The 22,116-nt window shown below is 35.0% G+C and overlaps 1 protein-coding gene across 7 annotated transcripts in view; it reads right to left on the bottom strand.

Moving 5' to 3' along the window:
- The window catches only part of ap3b2 (adaptor related protein complex 3 subunit beta 2), a 78,278-nt gene that overhangs the window by 5,661 nt on the left and 50,501 nt on the right, over positions 1-22,116 (bottom strand). For 2 of the 7 annotated variants that reach the window (XM_073831787.1, XM_073831784.1), the window contains exons 16-27: positions 19,590-19,776; positions 18,068-18,186; positions 13,913-13,951; positions 13,251-13,365; positions 11,339-11,528; positions 10,568-10,736; positions 9,535-9,622; positions 9,337-9,446; positions 7,945-8,173; positions 7,765-7,849; positions 5,023-5,120; positions 3,897-3,911 (exon numbers count right to left, since the gene is read on the bottom strand). In XM_073831787.1, the coding sequence (XP_073687888.1) occupies positions 3,897-3,911; positions 5,023-5,120; positions 7,765-7,849; positions 7,945-8,173; positions 9,337-9,446; positions 9,535-9,622; positions 10,568-10,736; positions 11,339-11,528; positions 13,251-13,365; positions 13,913-13,951; positions 18,068-18,186; positions 19,590-19,776 (1,444 nt within the window). The remainder of the gene's footprint in view (positions 1-3,896; positions 3,912-5,022; positions 5,121-7,764; positions 7,850-7,944; positions 8,174-9,336; positions 9,447-9,534; positions 9,623-10,567; positions 10,737-11,338; positions 11,529-13,250; positions 13,366-13,912; positions 13,952-18,067; positions 18,187-19,589; positions 19,777-22,116) is intronic. The other 5 variants (XM_073831788.1, XM_073831786.1, XM_073831789.1 and 2 more) reach the window with 3 other exon arrangements.

Genomic DNA, 22,116 nt, shown 5'->3' on the forward strand with positions numbered 1-22,116 from the left:
TTTAGTTTTAATTAATTCTCATTTGTTTTAGTTTTAATACTTTGTCGTTTTTTTTGAGCTTTTGTTTTTTTTATATTTCTACTTAGCTTTAATTATGTTCTAATTCAGTTTTCATTTTGTTTTTGTCATTTTTGAGCTTGTTTTTTAATATTTCTATTTACCTTTAATTCATTTTCATTTCTGTTTTAGTTTTAATACTTTTTGGTCATTTTTATGAGCTTTTGTTTTTTTTAAACATTTCTACTTAGCTTTAATTTAATTTCAGTTTTCATTTTAATTTAGTTTTTGTCATTTTTAGCTTGTTTTTTATTCATTTTACTTTCAGTTTTAGTAATTTTGTTTCTTTTGAGCTTTTTAATATTTCTATTAAGTTTTAAATCATTTTAATTTCAGTTTTAGTAAAATTGTTTTTGTTTTGAGCTTTTTACAAATATTTCTATTTAGCTTTAATTCATTTTCATTTCAGTTTTACTAATTTTAACACTAAAATTAATTCATTCCAACTAACGGTATTGCTTTTATATGGATTATTCTTTTTTCATTATTATCATTCTTTCATGTCTATTTAAAGAATTTATAACCAGTTAAGCAGACAATTTTAAATATCTGTAAAAATAATTATATACACATTTACATAAAATTAATAAGAATTTTGTATACAATTATATACACAAAATATTTGAGTATTTATTAATGTTTTGAATTGGTGTTTATATTTATATTTTGTTTTCATTTTAATTTTAGTTTAAGTTTGATTTTTTAAATATATTTTTAAAAATTTCAGCTTTAGTCATTTTAGTACTTATCTTAACATAACATATTTTAGTTAGTTTAAGGTTTTTTTTAAGTTTGTGTTTTTATGTTTTATTTCTGCTTTATTTCACTTCCTAAAACAATTTTATTAGTTTTAGTTTTACCTAACAATAACAACATTACATAGAATGCATCGCAACAAACCCCATTTCTATATATATTCATTATGTGCTGAAAAAAAGAAATAAGCATAAATAGAAAATAATTCCATGTACTTAAATTCATTCTTAGCTTAGCAACATGCTAATATCAGACTACTGGACTCAACAGAGAAAGTCTGTCTGGTCTCTTGTGCGTAACAGAGCTGCAGCCCACAAAGAGTGTTTTAATTCAGTCTCTTAAAAGCTCAAAACTAATTAACGACACCACCTCAGAAGGTAGCTGTCTATGTCAGTACATAACAGGTTTTGTGAGCTGTGCTGAGCGTGCTGGTCTCGCGAGTGTCGTGACGGTTCAGGGTCAATCGGACAGAATCTGTGTTTCTAAGGCACATTCCTGGATGCAGCATAATGTTACCTTGACATGCCGTGAGGAAATGCATAGTCATGGTAACAGTCGCCAAGGCGATATCTGGAGACTGCGGTAAGAGGGAAGGGCAGCTGGAAGCAAAAGCGTTTCTAGAATAACAGGAAGAGGGTGTGCAGCTAACAAAAATATGTTCTAAGAACGTTTCGCTAACATTCCAATGAAGTTATGAAAACATCTCAATGTTCAAAAAACGGCCAGTTTTTCAAATGTACACGAACATTCCATTTTGTCATTTTGAAACTATGGGAACGATACTTTAAAATGTTCTCTGAACAATTTTTTTTAAAAAGTTAGACAAATGTCAGAATCAAATGTTTCAACCTTTGAGAGGTTTTGAGAATATTATTAAAGATGCAATAACTTTAAACAAGCTTTCTATTAAAGGGAACTCCAGGTATGGTTTAATATGACATAAATGATGAAACACACTGCTGCTGAAATGTTTGGGATCAGTAAGATTTTGAATGCTTTTAAAGGAGACTTTTCTGCTTATCAAGGCTGTTTATTTGATTATAAATACAGAAAATAAACCTGTAATATTGTGAAATGTTAATGCAATTTAAAATAGTAGTTTTCTATTTTAATATACTTCAAAATATAATTTATTCCTGTGATGCAAAGCTGAATTTTCAGCAGTCTTTAGTGTCACATGATCCTTCAGAAATCAATCTAATATACTGATTTATTATGCTTAATATGTTTTTGGAAGCTGTGATACTTTTAGGATTCTTTGATAAATAAAATGTAAAAAAAAAAAAACTGCATGTATTTAAAATAGAAAACTTTTGTAACAATAAACACCGTTCAAAGTTTGGGTTCAGTAAATATTTCTTTCTTTCTCTCTTTGAAAGACATTAATACTTTTATTTAGCAAGGATGTGTGAAATTGATACAAAGTGATAGTTAAAGACTTATATTGTTAGAAAAGATTTCTATTTTGAACTTTTTATAAGAATCCTGAAAAAAATATTAAGCAGCACAACTGTTTCCAATATTGATAATAAAAGTAATAAATGACACTAAAGACCGGAGTAATGGCTGATGAAAATTAAGCTTTGCATCACAGAAATAAATTTTATTTTAAAGTATATTAAAATAGAAAACCACTTTTTAAAATTGCATTAACATTTCACTGTAGTACAGTTTTTTCTGTATTTTTAATCAAATTTAATGCAAATTAAAAATTTTGAATTGCAATAATATTTCATAATATTAATTCAATTCAATTCAATTCATATTGCTTTATTGGCATGACATACTTGGGTACATATTGCCAAAGCATTGTATACAGCAGTCAGTAATAATCAAAAACAAAAATACATATAATATACATCCATAATAACAAAAAAAAACATCCATATATATATATTTATATAAACATTAATGGTTCTACTAATGCAAATGTGTTCACTCTTTACTTCTTAGTTTATTACTTTTCTCTGTATCTTTCATCAAATGAATGGAACTTTAATGAGCATTAGAGACCTAAAAAAAAAACATTAAAAATCTTACTGATCCTAAACTTTTGAGCAACAGTGTATGTAGTAAAAAAACCCATGAAAGATTTATGTTATTTATAAAATTCACACCATTTTATACATAATTTAGACTATGGGGCGGGACACTTATTTTGTTGACGTGAAATGGTTGCACTCTGTGAGCTACTGGCGCTACCTGTTACTATTTTTACCTCAGAAATTAAAATACTGATAAGATGACCACAGATACTAAAAGAGCTTACAGGTGGCGAATATAAGCGATCGGCTTAAACCAAATGCCGTACCATTGATTTTTCCTCACAGGGAGTCTAAACGCCCCCAATATTGAGTAATATCCACATTGAGAAGCTCCTTCAGTGGCTGTGGCATCACGACAAGCGTCGCCATGTTTACATCCTGCCAGAATGGCATCTAGCGTTTCTTGTCTCTGCCATTTGTAAGCTCTTTCAGTAAAGGCATCAGGGCTGAAGAGGAGAGAACAAAGACGAAAGTCTTTAGGAAGTTTTATTTATCCACAGACATCTTCCCATTCTTTTCTCCTCTTCTTATCGCTAGGAAAGCAGTGACGACTTACATTGCTTCTCTTGTTGCCCTTCAACTAAAAATTGCAAACAAAAGCCGCACAATGTGGCATCGTATCAGTATTTTATGCTCCGAGTTGTGTTAAAAAATAACAGGTAGCATCAGTAGCTCATCGAGTGCAACCATTTCACATCATCGAAATAATGGCGACCCCCATAGTCCAAAATATGTATAAAACTATGTGGATTTTTTAAATAATGTAAATCTTTCATGGGTTTTCCACAACGTATTTCAGTATGAGACATCATTAATGTTATATTAGGCAATACAAGTCTTAATACCCAGAGTTCCCTTTAGCGTCACTGGAAGACCATTTGTTCATAACTTTGAGAGAACCTTTCCAGAACATTAGCCAAAGTTCTGAGAACCTTCCCTGTTAGCTGGTTGTGTGAGTCTGTGTAAACAAATAAGGGACTATAGGAGAAGAGGAGGAAACTAAGTGCTATGTTAATCAGTTACATCAGGGAAACTTACCATTCAAAAGATTCTCTAATGAACAGCGGCACAACAAGCCCACGAAAGAGGAAAACATGAGTTTGTTAAACTAATATAATAAATACATTAAAATGCTAAACTGACAGATGTTTATGCTGGGCTGTTAGCAGCATGCTAACTACAGGCTAACTAATGAATGCTAGATTCAGATTAGCTTCCTATGTCTATGGTACATTCACTTCTGGTGGATTTTCTAATACCTTTTTTTCTGTGCTTATGAAGCAAATATTACACAACAACTTTGTGCTATAGTAAATACTGAATTTTAAGTTAACAAGTTTAGCTAGAAGCTAATGCTTGCATGCAAATGCTAACAGTACACGATAAAGAGGTCTGTGGTAAGAAGAGCTAAAATTCTGTTTATAAACGTACTGTCAAACCAAAAATAATTCAGACACCAGATATAATTTTTGATATTTTTTCACTAGTGGGTGCAGGACAATATAGTTCATGTATAGTTCAAGTGAGGATAGCAGAATAAAAGTAAACTGTGACATATTTACATACATATTTACATACCAGTAAAATTTATCAAAATTTAATACCAAAAAATATGATTTGACACTTTGACCTGACAATGTTTTGTTACATACCTTTTTATCAAAGTTATTTGACATTATCAAGATTTTGATAACTGATTTTAAGAATTTTTTCTGACACAGTTTAACTCTTGAGTTCAAATTTCTAAACTAGAGTGAAAAAAACAGTGATAATGTGAGAAATTTTGAAGGTGTATGAATACATTTTGGATTGACTAATTCATTTGTGATTGTCAAGATGAATTTGTTCTGACAGTTTAATTCTTGAGTTCTTGACATTTTATCATAATTTTCTAAAAACTATAGAGAATAAACTGTGATAATGTGAAAAAGGTGTGTGAATAAATTTTAGTTTGACTATGTAGTTAGAAGAATAGAAGAATTAAAATTAAGGAAAAGCCATGAAACTTATATTTCATGCACAATGAAAGAGAGACATAAAATCTTAAAAAAAAATGGATTTCAGACAGACACTGCTACATCGGAAGAGAAAAACTACAGACATTTTGAGCAATCAATAGGGCAACTGGGAGTGCTAAAATGAGAATGGGCTAAGGTTTTCTCACCTTGCTCCTTTTTGAAGTCATTTTCTGTCAGAAATGCTGCTGTCATTAACTCCCCGACGGGCGGCTGGATGGAAACGAAGAACTTGCGGGTGTGAGTACTGAAAAAGAGATTGAAAAAGCTTTTTTCAGTATACAAAGATGCTTGGAATCGGAGTCAAGAAACAGTTAAATGACTTATATGAATGGAGGTGAGCCAATCACCCCAAAATGAAAATTCTGTCATTAATTACTCACCCTCATATCATTCCAAGACCTTCGTTCATCTTGGGAACATAAATTAAGATATTTTTGATGAAATCTGAGAGTGTTCTGACCCTGCATCAGGGTTCATACAGATACTGTAAAATTAAATTCCAGGACTTTCAGACATTTTTCAAACACTACTTTTTTGATTTTCAAGGACTTTAATCAGAGATCTTACTTATGGTTTGATGTTTTTTTTACTGTAAAAAAAAAAATGATTTGTGAAACCGCTCCAAGCTCTCGATCTGAATCAAATGATTTGTTTCAAGGACTTTAATCAGAGATCTTACTTATGGTTTGATGTTTTCTACTGTAAAAAAAAACAAACAAAAAAAAAAACCTGTGAAACCGCTCCAAGCTCCCGATCTGAATCAAATGATTTATGATCCGCACTCCAAACCATTTTAGATAAGGACTCGGAGAAAGGATTGTGATTCATTGAATGAATCACTTCATTCAATTCTCAGAATGATTCAAAAACCCACAAATGATTCATAATACACAATATTCAGATCTAAATCAACTGATTTGTGATACACGATCCGATTGGATCGCTTCGAAACAGTGAATCATGTTGTGATGCAATGGTTTTCAAATGGTTTTAAAAATTATTACAAGCGATGTCCAAATTCGAAAATGAATGTCTCTTTTCATTTGATCTGGTTTTTGCTAGTGAATCGCTTGAAATGAAGAGAAGTCATAAGTCTGAATCAACTGGAGCGGTTCCAGCTTAAATGACTCACTCAATTCATTTGGTTAATCTGTTCCTCTTTTTGCGTCTTTTTCAATGTTTTTCGAAAAAAACTATGATGGGGTTTTTTATCTGTGAATTTTGCGTAAAAACATACAGTATCTCACAAAAGTGAGTACACCCCTCACATTTCAGCAACCATTTTCATCTTCTCAAGGGACAATACTATAGAAATGAAACTTGGATACATATTTAGAGTAGTCAATGTACAGCTTGTATAGCGGTATAGATTTACTGACCTCTGAAAATAACTCAACATACAGCCATTATTGTCAAAATAGCTGGCAACAAAATAGAGTACACCCTAAGTGATAACAGCAGTATTTTGTTTAACCATGCAAAGCCACATGTCCATTTCATCATGTTTATGTTTTTGTTTGCTGGACGGAACCATAAAAACCTGTGTATCTAGTATTAGAGCAGTTAAAATTAGGTGCTTTAAGTACAATTCTCTCATACTGACCACTGGATGTTCAACATGGCATCTCAAGGCAAAGAACTCTCTGAGGATTTGAGAATTAGAATTGTTGCTCTCCACAAAGATGGCCAAGGCTATTAGAGGTTCAGTAACACCCTGAAACCGAGTTACACTACAGTGGTCAGGATCATACAGAGGTTTTCCAAGATGGGTTCCATTCGGAACAGGCCTTGCAAGGGTCGATCAATGTTAAACACTCGTTCTGAGCGTCAGGTGCAGAACCTGGCTTCAAGAAACAGATGCATGAGTGCTGCCAGCATTGCTTTAAAGGTTGCAGAAGTAGAAGGTCAGCTTTTCAGTACTCAGACCATACGCCACACACTGCAATAAGTCAGTTTGCATAGGCATTGTCCCAGATGGAAGCCTCTTTGGAAGGAAGCTGGCTCACAAGAAAGCCCAAAACAGTTTGCTGAAGACAACCTGTCCAAGAGCATGAATTACTGGAACCATGTCCTGTGGTCTGATGAGACTAAGATAAACTTGTTTGGCTCAAATGGTATCCAGCATAGACACTTAGGGCGTACTCACTTTTGTTGCCAGCTTTTTTTTGACAATAATGGCTGTGTGTTCAGTAAATTTCAGGGGACAATAAATCTATATTGCTATACAAGCTGCACATTGACTACTCTAAAATATATCCAAGCTTTATTTCTATAGTATTGTCCCTTGAGAAGATATACTAAAATGGTTGCTGAAATGTGAGGGGTGTATTCACATTTGTGACACACTGTACAGTATGTGCTTACTAAAAAATAAACACTTATTTCATAGATACATTGCCTTTCAATAATTCAAGCACTTTTCAAATACCTCTTCAGGAATATTGCTTTTTTGGTTTTCCAGGCCTTAAATTGCAAAAAGTCAAATTCAAGTACTTTAAGCACCTTGTACGAACCCTGCTACATAGACAGCAATGCAACTGACACGTTCAAGACCCAGAAAGGAGGTAAGAATGACACAGAACGAAAGAAATTGTTGAACAAAGTCATTATTTTTTTTTTTTTTGCACACAATAACTATTCTCATAGCTTCATAAAATTACAGTTGAACCACTGATGGACTATTTTATCAATGTTCTTACAAACTTTTTAGTCCGTGAACATGTCGATTGCATTGCTGTCTATGCAGGGTCAGAAAGCTGTCGAATTTTATCAGAAATATCTTAATTTGTGTTCCGAAGACGAATGAAGGTCTTACGAGTTTGGAACGACATGAAGGTCATCAGATCAGGAAATGGAAGTTTATAATTTAGCTCCTTTTAAACACTCACCACAGCTGGAAGTTTGCTGCTTGCGTAGAATCACAGAAATCTATGCCCATCACCACGGTAACTGATTCACCTGCTGCTAACACATCTGAAAGAACAATTCAAGCAGAACAAAAATAAACCTGAAGTAGTTATAAAAAAAAAGCTGGTGTAGAAGATCTCATATTGTGCCTGGTTGCAGACCTATCTCAGCGAACTCTCGGATCCTCATCCCGTACTGAAGCCTAGGATCCTCAATGTGCAGGTTTTTGGTTTCAGCGTTGGTGCTGTTGGTGAATTGGATCTGGACGGCCACCATGTTGGGGTCTGGACTGAAGGGCTGCCGGCTGAAGCAGTACTCAACCCCAAGACCCTCGCCCTTTATACGATGCAGGAGCTCATACATCTTTATCAAACCAGAAGGTGCAATGGTCTGTGAGAAAAGAGTAGAGATTTTATTTATTATACACTACCATTGAAACGTTTGGGATCAGTGAGATTTTTTTTTAATTAAGGTTTTTGAGAAAAATATTCCAGGATTTTTCTCCATATAGTGAACTTCAATGGGGTTCAGGTTGAAGGTCCAAACTGCAGGTTCAATGTAGCTGCAAAGGGCTCTACAATAAGGGTTTACCTAACAAAACAATCTGTCATTTTCTAAAAAAAAAAAAAAGTAAAAATGTACATACTTTTTAAACACAAATACTCATCTTGCACTAGCTTGACTACACGCATTACATAAGGTCACATGTGGTTAATTCTTCGTTTGTGTACTCTGGTTCAAAAAGGTAGGGTAGAAGATGGACAAAAAATTCCATCTAATTTTTTCCTCCAACTTCCAAATTGTCAGACATTGTTGTTTTACCTTTTCCTTGCAAAGGGCATTTGACCTTCTTTGCACATTCGCTTTGTAAACACTGGGTCGGTACTTCAGCCTATGTAACGGAAGACCTTTCATATTTAAAATGTAAGAATCACTTTAAATCTAGCATGCGCAGTTGTACACAAAACTTGCTGCTTTGGGAAGGGGTGTGGCATTACTAAAAGGCCGTCTGAGCTGTTTGCCAATTTCAACGCAGTGGGAATGCTAACCAATCACAACACATTTAGTTTTTTCGGGAGGCGGACCTTCATCACACCCGAAACTAATCGAGCCATTTGTGCCAGCCTGGGGAGAAAGCTATTGTAATAATGTAACTTATGTGAAAAATAATGTTTCCAAGCATGAGAGCATGTTCTAGGTCACCCCCAAAACAAGCATAATAGGACCCCTTTAAAATGAATCACGCAACGTGATTTATTAACGCTTGAGCTCGCCAAATTACTGGTATTTGTGGCCAAAAAAAAGGATGCATCAAAGCAGATGGTAATTTCTGCTGCTCTTTTTAAATTGCACTGGTCATTATGGAAATGATCTGGCTGCGTCTGTGTTTTTTAATGTGTGCATTGTCAGTAAATCACACTCAGAATTTTCCACTTCCATCGGTGCTTTTATGAACTTGAGCTAATTTGCTCTGTTTAGTAAATCCACCCCCCAAGACACTGTTTCTGCTGCATTTATTGCAATTTAAAATAGTACTTTAGCCCAGAACTCACCGTAGGAGCTAGAATAGTATCAGTCAGTGATAAACCCTCCAGATCAGACACAAGACTACTGGACAGGAAGTTAACCGGAGTCACTGGAGCAGATGCTGGAGACGGTTCAACTGGGAGAGAGAAGGAAAGACAAATGATGCGCTTTTTAAATTCACACTTTTATCTTTGGTCATGTGTGTTAATAGAGATTTTACTCACAGTCATCCAGATCCAACAAAGACATTTCCTGCGTCTCCTTCTTGCTCTCTTTTTTGGATTGTTTTGGAGGTTGTTTTGATACTGGTGCCTGAGCGAAACATGAAAAGCCTTGCATGAACTATTATCCGTGTGAATGATATTAAAATAGCATTATAGTACTGTTTATTAAAGGGGTCATCGGATGCAAAACTCATTTTTACATGTTGTTTGAACATTAATGTGTGTTGGCAGTTTGTGTACACAATCACCCTACAATGATACAAATCCACCCAGTGGTATTTTTTTTAATCTTTAAAAGTAATATCCCCTTTTTAACATCAGGTCATTCTCAGCTTCTTGTTGGTGTGACGGCACACGACAGAGGCCGCTCCCACGACAGTTGATTGACATGAGCGCCTTACCTTAGACCCGCCCTCACCGGGCTCAAACAGTCCGACTCCAATTGCCATTGTGTCGACTCAAGTGCAGAGGAAGACAAGAATGTCTCCGATTGAGCGATTGAGGTGTTCTAATAATGAACACAGCAGTCGTCATTTACTACCGACATCTGAGCCGCTGAAGACGCCGAGGATTAACGTTACTTTCGTTTTTAAAAGAAAAGGACCGATCCCGATCTACATATGCGTCTATGTTCGTGCGAATCATTCGTGATGCAGCTTCACCCACAGCAGAAGTGAGTATAAGGGTTTTTATGCATCTTTCCAAGTGGCCTCTATTAATAATGTGCTTGTTAGCAAGTTTCAGGAAACATTACAGCTCCACGGCAGAGAGGGTGGGTTAGCAGAGCTCATTAGCATTTAAAGGAACATGCAATGGAATAGCTCGCTCTAAAAAGGGCTGATTTTGACAAGGTAAAAAGAGTGTTTTTACACTACCTTTGAGAAATTTTAACCAAAGTATGTTATTTACATCTCATTAAGACCCTAAAGAATCATATCAATTTGTGGAAAATGGGCATCCGATGACCCCTTTAACACATTGTCTGCCTAGTTTTAGCTCTTATGCAGCTCATGTGACAACAATCTAGCCTAACCTTCTTCTTCCTGACGTCAGTGTCGGACTCTGACTCCTCTTCTGACTCCTCCTCCGATTCGTCCTCTGATTCGCTGCTTTCTGATTCGCTCTCTGATTCTGAAGCACTTTTCTGATTCTTCACTGCCTTCCTGACTCGTTTCCTGTCCTCGGCACCGCTGCTCTGATCGCTGTGGGAATGATAGAGCAGAACATGAGACATTTGGTGAAACCAAGCGGTAACCTCCCGCTCCGTCTTTTGAAACCAACACAGAAGTGACTTAAACTGCAATTCATTGACTGGCAGACCATACGCAAAACTTTACAGCAGAAAAAAGTACGTTTACAGCCTGGTACAAAAAGTGGTTTTGGTCTATATAGCTAGTTTTGCCCTTCATGTCAACTGTGAGGGGGGTTAATTTTTTTATAACTCATCCGTTGAAGTTATATTAAGCCTTAAAGTTCAGCATAATTAAGGGCGTGGCCACTTGAGTGACGGGGGATTGCCGCTGCTGTCACCGCTGTCGCGCTAGGCGGGCGTGGTTTCAGCAACCAGCTCCACCCACGTCCCGCCTTTTTGCCCATTTTTGATTATCCGGGAGTGACGCGCGGTGACGTGTTTCTAAGATGGCGACGACCAACTCCCGCCCACTATAGGCTTCAAAAACGCTCTTTAGAAACCTATGGGTGACGTCACGGACACTACGTCCATATTTTTTACAGTCTATGGGTGAAACAAGCTGATCAGAACTTATAATTGACACTGATTTGGTGTAATATGGGGATGGCACACCTCTCTGCGCTCTCCTCTACTGGCTTCTTTGGTTTGGTCTTGTCCAGCTTCTTCCTTTTTTTCTTTTCCACCTCCTCATCTTCCTCTTCTTCTTCAGACTCGCTCTCTTCTCCGCTGTCTTCGCTCTCTGAACCGGAACCGCTGTCATCACTGGCGCTAGCGCTTTCTGAACCGCTGCCCGAGTCTGATTCTGTCAGGAGAGTGAGGAAATTCATGGAATCAGTACTTTGTATTTGTATTTCTTGTGCTTATTAGCATATTGAGTCGTTAGCTTAGCAACATGCTAATTTAAAAGTGTTGAATCTCATATGAATTAATTTTTTTCCCAATATTTGCATGTACTATGTATTTTTTGTAAGAAATGTTTAGGACATTACCTTAGCAACATGCTAACATTAGACTTCATATAAACTACCCCTGACTAGCTTAACATTGTAACGAGTTAAGTGAAAACTGTCATTCAAATTGGTTACAAACATACTAAGAAGTAAATTAAAATAATTTCCATTCACTAATAAAAAAAAGGTAATCTAATTTTAGTACTTTAAATTTGTATTTCTTGTGCTTATTAGCATATAGAGTCGTTAGCTTAGCAACATGCTAATGTGAACCAGGAATCAGTGTTGAATCTCATATAAATTAACCATTTTTCTCAATATTTGCATGTAATATGCATTTTTTAATAAACATTTAAAGACATTAGCAACATGCTAACATCAGACTTATATTAACTAACCTTAAACCCTGTGGTTAAACCTTAGCATTGTAATGAGCTCAGTGAAAATGTTCATTCAAAATCCGATAAATATTTTGAAATAAAATCAGGGTTGCCAGGTTATCACAACAAAACCCACCCAATTGCTACTCAAAACTAGCCCAAAAGTAGTCCAATTGCATTTTGAGGTGGGTCCCTTGGTAAAAATCGCTTTCCAGGGGGTAAAATACACATTTTGTGGTGGGGTTCCTCTGTTAAATTTAGCATTCCAGGGTCTAAATATTACGTTGTTGGGGTCGCATCAACCCACGGACAAGAAAAACAACCTGTAGCAACAGTATGAAAGTAGCCAAATTCTTGGCAACCCTGAATAAAATTTAAATCATTTTTGAGTATTTCCTATTTCCATTAATCTAATCAATATCAAACAGGAATCAGTGTTGAATCTCAAGTGAGTAACTATTTTTTTGAGCACTATGTATATCAGTTTTACATTATAGCTAAGCAGTGTTGCCAAGTCTGTGATTTTACCGCAATAACATGGTATGTGGCAACTGAAATGTTAATTTTACCAGTGGAACCCCACCAAAAACATATATTTTACCACCCAGAATGCAATTTTTACCAGGGGCCCCCTTCAAAATTTTATTGGGCTAGTTTTGAGTATCAATATGGTGGGTTTTGCTGTGAAAACCTGGCAACCCTGTAGCTAAGTGACTATTACACAGTTGCCACGAAGACAGTATAATGATATATTTTGGTTAGCATGGTGCAGTGTTTAGTATTATTTATGTAATATTATAGTTTTATTATTAATATTTTAGCTTTATATTTTAATTTGTTGCGTTACTAGCCTTTGTTATACTACTAAGTTTTTGTTCTTTTTAAATATTGCTATTAAGGTTTACTTTGTTTTTAATTTTAGTTTTAATTTTTAGTTATTTTCAATAAATGAATAATTTTAGAACTTATTTCAATGTCTAATTCTCTTCTGGTTTAAACATTTCATCCAATAATTAGTTATTATTTTTTTTACATTTTATTTATTAAAATTTATTTATTTATTTTTTATTTCAATAAACAAAAATATTTGTAATAGTTTTAATAGTTATCATGCTGCCTAAGATGATAGAGCTTTGTATATGGCTAACAACTACATCTTCCCATAGACAATTTTAATGTGTTAGCCACAGTTACCACTATCTGCAGATTCAGTCGGTCCAGATTCTCCTTCAGAGTCCGAGTAGAACGGTTTCTCTACTTTCTTCTCCTTACGATCCTTTCGGCTCGTGCACTTGCTCCAATCTGGAATCTGCAAAGGATCACAAAACACCATCAAAACAAGCTCAAGCACATCTGAAGCACCTAATCAGAGAAAGACTTTCATATAACGGCCATGAATGCCTCTTGACAAGCAGCAAACATCTTTCTTTACACTCATACATGAATATAATTATAGTTTAGAGACCTGCGTCGCTCTTCGCTCAGCGTTTGATGTCTACAGCAGGGAAGGTTGTGCATTCATGGCCACTTTCAATCGTGTTGTGAACGCTTAAACATGTAATTAAAGAAATCACATCCTAAAAAAGACCCCAAAGACCTCCAGCACTGAATTATTATCTGAGATTAATTTGACTTTTTAAGATATAATCATCATGATGTTTAGAACTTAGTGATTAGAAACTAGCATCAGTGATGTAGGCCACTTCCAGGGTGTTTTTTTTTGAGGATTCTGGTCTTTAATCGTAGAGCAAGGGCTGAGGAAAGGGAAAAGGCTGATCTAGCACAGTACAGACGCTACGCTAGGCTGGTGGCAAAAGCTCTTTGGGTCTGACGCTAAGGGTGACTGACAGACTCACGCTGGTTAAAGTGGTGACTCTTTCGAGCAGCCTAATAACCTGGCAAACAGAAAAGAATAAAAAGAAACGCAAGAATGATGCTGTGAGATGGCCAGAAGAAGAGGAAAGAAAAGAACAGAACAGAACAGAAAAGAAAGAAAAAGATTTAAAAAATACACACAAGGATTCAGGTTGCACTTGTCAACAGATCAGCACATATATTTGGATGCGTTTTACGTCCATATTTCGCTAACAGCTTCAGTCAAAACTGAATGTGTTACGTTCATACCAAGGACGATAACTTCAGAAAGAGAATACATTATGACTATACGAGAATTGCAACCTTTACACCACAGGTATCCACCTTTTTCATCAATACGGAAGTACGCCTATGGGTGAGACTTCCTGTTCATTATCCACTATAAGGGAATAATGAGAAAAATAACAACGTGCAGTAAACGGTAAAACCGTTTGCACTACAAACCAGTGTGCTTATAATTAAAATAATACATTAAAATAGTATTGCACACACCAATTTGCAACATCAAGCATGAAAACTAGTTTTGTACCAGCTAAAAATAGCTGGACGCGGATGAGACCGGAAGCCATCCCCATAAAATTTACTAATGAGAAGAAAAAGGTGGATAACAAGAACAACACAGAAGAACGATTGGACAATTTTTTTTCGAGTTGCTAAATAATAAAACATTGACAGCCAATCAGAATGTTTCCGACTTTAAAAAAAGCGAGCATTTAAAGCAACAGACAACAAAACTGTAGTGCACGCTTATAATAAACAGAAAATTTCGCCCATTGGTGTGGGCGCTAATAAAGTTATCGTTCTTGGTGTGAACTGGCCATTAAGGGGGAATTCACTCAGAACAAATAGTATTATTTACATCCATCAAGGTTTTTTTTTTTTTTTTTTAGTGTTCGATTTACTCAATTTGCTCAATTTAGAGTGCATAATTTTAAATGCTAATTATGCAAATTAGGTAACTGCATAAACACACAAATTTAATGCTGAAATCAACCTGCAAAGCACAACTTGCAATCTTTAGAGTCGTTATTAAGTACTAAGTGGTTACCCAGCTAACAAGGAACGTTCTGACAACTTTAGCTAAAGTTCTGGAAAGGTTTTCAAAGTTACAAACAAACATTCTTCCAGTAACGTTATCTGGTCTTCAGTAATCTTCTCAAAACGCTAGCACAGAGACGTTATACAGGTCAAGGTTTGTTATATAGGTCAAAAGTTTGGTCTCACTTTCAAAATCTGCAAAAAGTCCATTATTTTGCTGAAATAAGAGGGATCATACAAAATGCATGTTATTGTTTTTTTAGTAATGACCTGAATAAGATATTTCACATAAAAGATGTTTACCACAAGAGAAAAATAATAGTTGGATTTATAAAAATGACCCTGTTCAAAAGTTTGCATACACATGATTCTTAATACTTTGTTGTTACCTGAATGATCCACAGCTGTGTTTTTAATTTTATTTTGTTTACTGATAGTTGTTAATGAGTCCCCTGCTTATCAGAAAAATCATTCAGGTCCCTCAAATTCTTTGGTTTTTCAGCATTTTTGTGTATTTGAACCCTTTTCAACAATGACTGTATGATTTTGAGATCCATCTTTCATACTAAGAACAACTGAGGGACTGCAACTGAGGGTAATGCAACTATTACAGAAGGTTAAAATGCTCACTGATGCTTCAGAATTAAACACGGTGCATTAAGAGCCAGGGGGTGAAAACTTTCGAACAGAATGGAGATGTGCACATTTTTCTTATTTTGTCTAAATATGGTCTTTTTTCATTTAGTACTGCCCTTCAGAGGCTACAGAAGATAGTCCCAGAAAACAATTATTTTTTAATTAATACATCTTAATACATTGTAATACAAAATCATGCAGTCATTTTTGGGAAAAGGCTCAAATACACAAAAATGCTGGAAAAACCAAAGAATTTATGGGACCTGAAGGATTTTTCTGAAGAACAGCAGGCAGTTTAACTGTTCAGGACAAACAAGCGACTCATGAACAACTATCACTAAACAAAAAAACAGCTGTGGATCATTCAGGTAACAACACTGTATTAAGAATTAAGGGGGTGTAAACTTTTGACCAGGGTCATTTTATAAATGCAACTATTATTTTTCTCTTGTGGACCATATGTAAACACCTTTTATGTGAAATATCTTATTCAGGTCAGTACTAAAACAGTAATCCCTCTTATTTTGGTAAAATAATTAACATTTTGCAGATTCTGAAACAGGGATGTAAACGTTTGACCTAATTCATGGAATGTTTTTTCCTAAAATGTTTCAGTTAGATGTTTTTTTAAATCTATTTTAAAATGTACTGCATTTAACAATGTACGTATAACTAATGAATGTTTCATAACTAAATTGGTACGTTCTTAGAACGTATTTTTGTTAGCTGGGTACGAATACGACAGATTAACACAATTTGACATACTTTACTGGGATGGCACAATATTACTACAGTTGTTCTTTGGGTCAGTTATATTACTCTTTTCCTTTAATTAACATGCTCACAAACATCTCTTTAATTCTATATACTACCCGTCTTGGACATGCTAATGAAATTATCATGTGTTTAGTTTGTGTTGAAATATTGCACGTTTAGTGAATTCACCCCTTAGTTTAGAGCTTTCAGAAGGTCTCTAATCATATATTCAATATGTCAATAACAAATCTGTATTAGGATGATGTTTTAATGCTTTGCTGAGCATTTGGTGTCATAGTAATGGAAGTGCAACATTAATATGAAGGTTTTGCGATGTGATGGTTTGCTTGGCAGGAAATGAGGTCAGCAGATTTCAGAGCGAGACACAAAAACACACACTTTAGTACAGAAAGGTCAAGCCGCATGGCCTGACTACATAAAGGTCAGAGAGAGAAGCCACTGCACTCTTGTGGGCACCTCTCTCCAGTCTCCCAAGAGACCCATTCGGCCCTCACTGGTGTCTATGACCTCTTCTTGCTGCATTATATGGTGGGCGGGAACATAAAGAGACAGACAGACTGTCAGAAAGGGGATGTGGATGAACACTGGATGCGATAAAACTGATAACACACCCAAGAGGCAAGAAATCTGCTGTGAATGATGAGTGCTTATGGAATAACAAACATGATTATGCAGACAAAAACCTGAAGCTGGAATCAAGACCCTGACTGATCAGTGTGTGGCACAGACCTCATGCATATGCAGATTTGATCATGGAATATTAATCAGGAAGGAGTGGCTTGTGTAAATGTGTGTGTCTAGTCAGTTCTAGAACTCTCAGTGATTAAAAAAAAAATTGTAGAACCACAAATAAAAGAATTAAGCTTTAGCAATCAGATATGGAATTCCAAAATGAGTTTTAAAAAAAATATATATAATTTCCTATAGAAAGAATGTACAGGGTTCACGTTAAACTCTGTAACGGTAATTTTTGACATGCTGTTAATAGAGTGCAACAGTGCACTTTTCAGCGGCGTTGAGAAATACTTATTTTGCTGCAATTTACTTGTCGTGATTCTCTGATTGGTCGATATTCTCTGCAGAATTATGGGTAATGTAGTTTTTCACCAGAAATGTCTTGGTCCTTACTACCTTTCTGGGCCTTGAACGTTTCAGTTAAGTTGCTGTCTATGCAGAGTCAGAAAGCTCTCAAGGTTAATCAAAAATATCTTAATTTGTGTTCTGAAGATGAACAAAGGTCTTACGGGTTTGGAATGACATGATGGTGATTAATTAATGATAGAATTTTTATTTTGGCGTGAACTATGCTCTTAAAATTTTAAATACTGCAAAGCTGATTACTTCCGGAAATTCCAAAATTCCGGATTTCGACTGTTGCACTCTATTACTGAGGGAAATAATTTTGACACATCACCCAATAGGGCTGCAGGATGAGTAGCTACCACCCCGTTGAAATGCAGAGTGTGTGATTCATGTATGTGAGGGTGGTTTATGTTAATGAGCGAGGAGAGTGAGCGATATAAAAAGTGATTGAGCGTAGCGTGTTTTTTTTTTGTCAGTGCTTTGGGGCGTTTCTTTGGGAGGTCTTGCATGTTGGAGCTCCCTCTGGTGGTCTGTAGGAGAAGCACCCCTGCGCCCTCTGGCCCTGTCAGAACTGATCGCTCTGCACACACAGAATCCTTCACCTCCACGTTGCGCACGGACGGGTCGGGCGCCGATTCGGGCCAGTCGGGCAGCTCCTGGTATCCGCCGGCTTTAGCGTTCAGCAGATGAGACAGTGACCCCAGCTGGAAGTGATCTCTGTCTGCAAAGATATGAAAAAAATCACAAATGAGATCTTTTTAATGTCTCCGATTTTTTCCTGAAGGTCTGAGTAATCTCAAGAGTTTCAAAAGAGATGTAAAAGTGTGCTCTGATTTGCATGCAAATCAGGATTTTTATACAGTTGAGGTCAAAAGTTTGCACCCCCTTTTCAAAATCTGCTGTGTTCAGAATCTGCTAAATGTTAATTATTTTACCAAAATAAGAGGGATACATACAAGATGTTTACATATAGTCCACAAGAGAAAAAAATAGTTGAATTTATAAAAATGACCCCATTCAAAAGCTTACATACACTTGATACTTAATGCTGTGTTGTTACCTGAATGATCTACAGACGTGCTTTTTTGTTTACTGATAGTTCTTCAGAAAAATCCTTCTGGTCCCACAAATTCTTTGGTTTTCCAGCATTTGCGTGTATTTGAACCCTTTCCTACAATGACTGTATGATTTTGAGATCCATATTTTCACACTGAGGACAACTGTGCAACTATTACAGTAGGTTCAAATGCTCACTGATGCTCCAGAAGGGAAACCATGCATTAAGAGCTGGGGGTGAAAACTTTTTGAATTTGAAGATCAGGGTAAACTTATTTTGTGTTCTGGGAAACATGCAACTATCTTCTGTAGCTTATCAAGGGGAGTACTAAATGAAAAAAATATTATATTTTGGCAAAATAAGAAAAATGTACACATCTCTATTTGATTCAAAAGTTTTCACCCCCTAGCTCTTGCATCATTTTCCTTCTGGAGCATCAGCGAGTGTTTGAACCTTCTATAATAGTTGCATATAAGTCCAATAAAGTGCATCCATCCATCATAAAAGTGATCTGGAGGGTTAATAAAAGCCTTCTGAAGCGAATCAATGCATTTGTGTAAGAAAAATATCCATATTTACAACTTTATAAACTGTAATCTCTAGCTTCCACTAGCTAAGTCTTGAGAGAACCAAGTTTTGTTTACAGCAAAGGAAAACTAGTCTTCTCTTGGGTTATTTCGAAATCCTCTGACATTTTTCTTTACAAATCCTCATTTTGTACTTATAATTCGTCACCGGTGTTTTATTTTGCTCTGAACATGCATATGAGACATTATGATTTTTAAATATGGATATTTTTCTTACACAAAAAGATTGATTCGCTTCAGAAAGCATTTTTTTTGATGGATGAATGCACTTTATTGGACTTCAAAATCTCAACACCCATTCACTGCTATTATAAAGCTTGGAAAAGCCAGGATATTTAATATAACTCTGATTGTATTCTTCTGTAAGAAGAAAGTCATATTCACCTAGGATGGCTTGAAAGTGAGTAAATCATAGGGTAATTTGGGGTGAACTATCCCTTTAACTAAAATTAAACCTGAAATTAAAATTAAAACTTTTACCTTTAAATGGAGACTCCAGGACGGGGGCAGGCTTGAGTGCAAGGAAAAGCTTCTTGGCGTATTTGCTGAGAGCGCCGCTCTTATCGGTGGGCACGATGAGTTGGCGGATAAAGCGGGCACGATCTCTGATGTCATAGTTTTGATCATACTTCGCCAGATTCAGTACGTACTGCGTCAACAGTTTAGTCTGAAAGATGGAAAAGAGAAGGAAAACACAAAGCAATTTAATTCTCAAGAGTCTCAAGAGATTCATGCCTGACAGGCAACGTACTTGCGCGCATCTAAATTATATGACATGCAGACAGAGATTGCATTGCTTGATTAAACAGTGACTCATGTTGGGTCTCCCCAGCTTTCATCTAGACTGATGGGCTGATTGCAGGATTATGATGAGTTGAAAAAAAAAATGTAACTCAAAAAAATAAAATATATAAAAAGATCAACTTATTTTTTCCATTTACTTGCCAATGCATCATTTCTCATTTTCATAGTTAAACCTGATGTACTAAAATAATTTAAACTAAAATAAAAATAATAATAAAAATAATCAATATGCTTAAGTATGCATGAAAATGAACTCAAAAATACACTACCAGTCAAGTTTTTGAACAGTAAGATTTTTAATGTCTTTTAAAGAAGTCTCTTCTGCTCTCCAAGCCTGCATTTATTTGATCCAAAGTACAACAAAAACCGTAAAATTACATATTTTTACTATTCAAAATTTTCTATTTCAAAACTGTTTTCTATTTGAATATACTTATATAAATGTAACTTTTTCCTGTGACTTCAAAGCATTATTACTCCAGTAACATGATCCTTTAGAAATCTTTCTAATATTCTGATTTACTGCTCAAAAAACAGTAGATTTTTTTCAGTTTTCTTTGACTTATAGAAAGTTCAGAAGAACAGCATTTATATGAAACAGAAATTATTCATTTCTAAAATTGTTCATTTCTAGAATTAATTTTTCAAAAAAAAATATATAAACTAACTCCAAGCTTTTAAATGGTATAGTGTATAATGTACCCAAATGTTTTTTTTTGTTTTTTTTTTAGATAAATGCTGATCTTTGGATATTTCTATTTAAAGAATCCTGAAACTGTTAAATATAGATAATATTAATAATAATAATAATAATAAATGTTTTTTAAACAGCAAATCGGCATATTAGAATGATTTCTGAAGGAATCATGTGACTGGAGCAATGGTGCTAAAAATTTAGCTTTCATCACAGAAATAAATTACATTTTAAAATATACTCAAATAAAAAGCAGTTATTTTAAATAGTAAAAATATTTCACAATGTTGCTGCTTTTGCTGTATTCATGTACATATATGGACCAAATAAATGCAGGCTTGGTGAGCAAAATAGACTTTAAAAAAACATCAAAAATCTTGACTGGTAGTGTAAATTTATTAATACATTTAATTTGTGTCCCCAGGTTTTCAATCCTACTGTATATTGTCCCGTCCACCAGAACAAAAACAATGTTTTGGGAAATTAAACTTGCATTCCTAATGTAAAAACCTTAGATTTCAGTGTGTTTGATTAATCTTACTACCCTTTTGGTTTCTTGTATGCTTTCATTTATGAGTTTCAGCAGAATGCTTACTGCTAATGTGCTTTGCATTATTCATATTAGTATGTTAAACACCAGTTATCGGCATGCAAACAAGCTAATGTGATGCATCTAGTCACTTCTATGCAGGGTCATCAGTAAAAACAACTATTAAAAACTATTGGAAAGCTGAAGTAATATAAATATTAGATGGGAAAAACTAAACGAAACTTGTCTTTGGCACTAAAATAAGATCAAGTAAAAGCACTAAAATTACTAAATTAAAACTGAAAAATGAATCCAACAATTGATTTTTAAAAAAACGAATAAACTGACAAAAGCATATAACAAAATTACTAAAAAAAACATATGCAATTTTCTGAAATTTACTTTACTAATTTAATTTTCTTACTTAGATTCCAGCCGAAATATCTAAAAATTCTTAAATCAAGAAGAATTTTCTAGACGAAAAAAAGTTATTTTCTTGTTTTCAGAAAAAAACAAGTCAAAATTACGTACGTTTTTGCTTGGAACAAGCAAATAATCTGCCAATGGGGTAAGCAAAAATATCTTATTTTAAACCGAAAACAAGATTATTTTTCTTACCCCACTGGCAGATTATTTTGATTATTTCAAGCAAAAACGTGCTTAATTTTGACTTGTTTTCTGAAAAGAAGAAAATAACTTTTATTCGTCTAGAAAATCCTTCTTGATTAAAGAATTTTTAGATATTTTGGCTGGAAACAAGACAAAAAAAATCTAAGTAGGAAAAGCATTTTTTGCAGTCTATAAAAAAAAACGAATGAAATGACAAAACGTCTAGGTTACGTAGGTAACCCTCGTTCCCTGAAGGAGGGAACGGAGACGTTACATGGGAACTCGCTTTGAGAGACCGATCATCTCTGAGCCTTATATAAAAAAGGCCAATTACAAATTGGCGAGTGGACGTGCGCGCCGGCCACGCCCCC

Source organism: Garra rufa, chromosome 25 (genome assembly GCF_049309525.1).
Source record: "Garra rufa chromosome 25, GarRuf1.0, whole genome shotgun sequence".
Taxonomy (NCBI): Eukaryota; Metazoa; Chordata; class Actinopteri; order Cypriniformes; family Cyprinidae; genus Garra; species Garra rufa.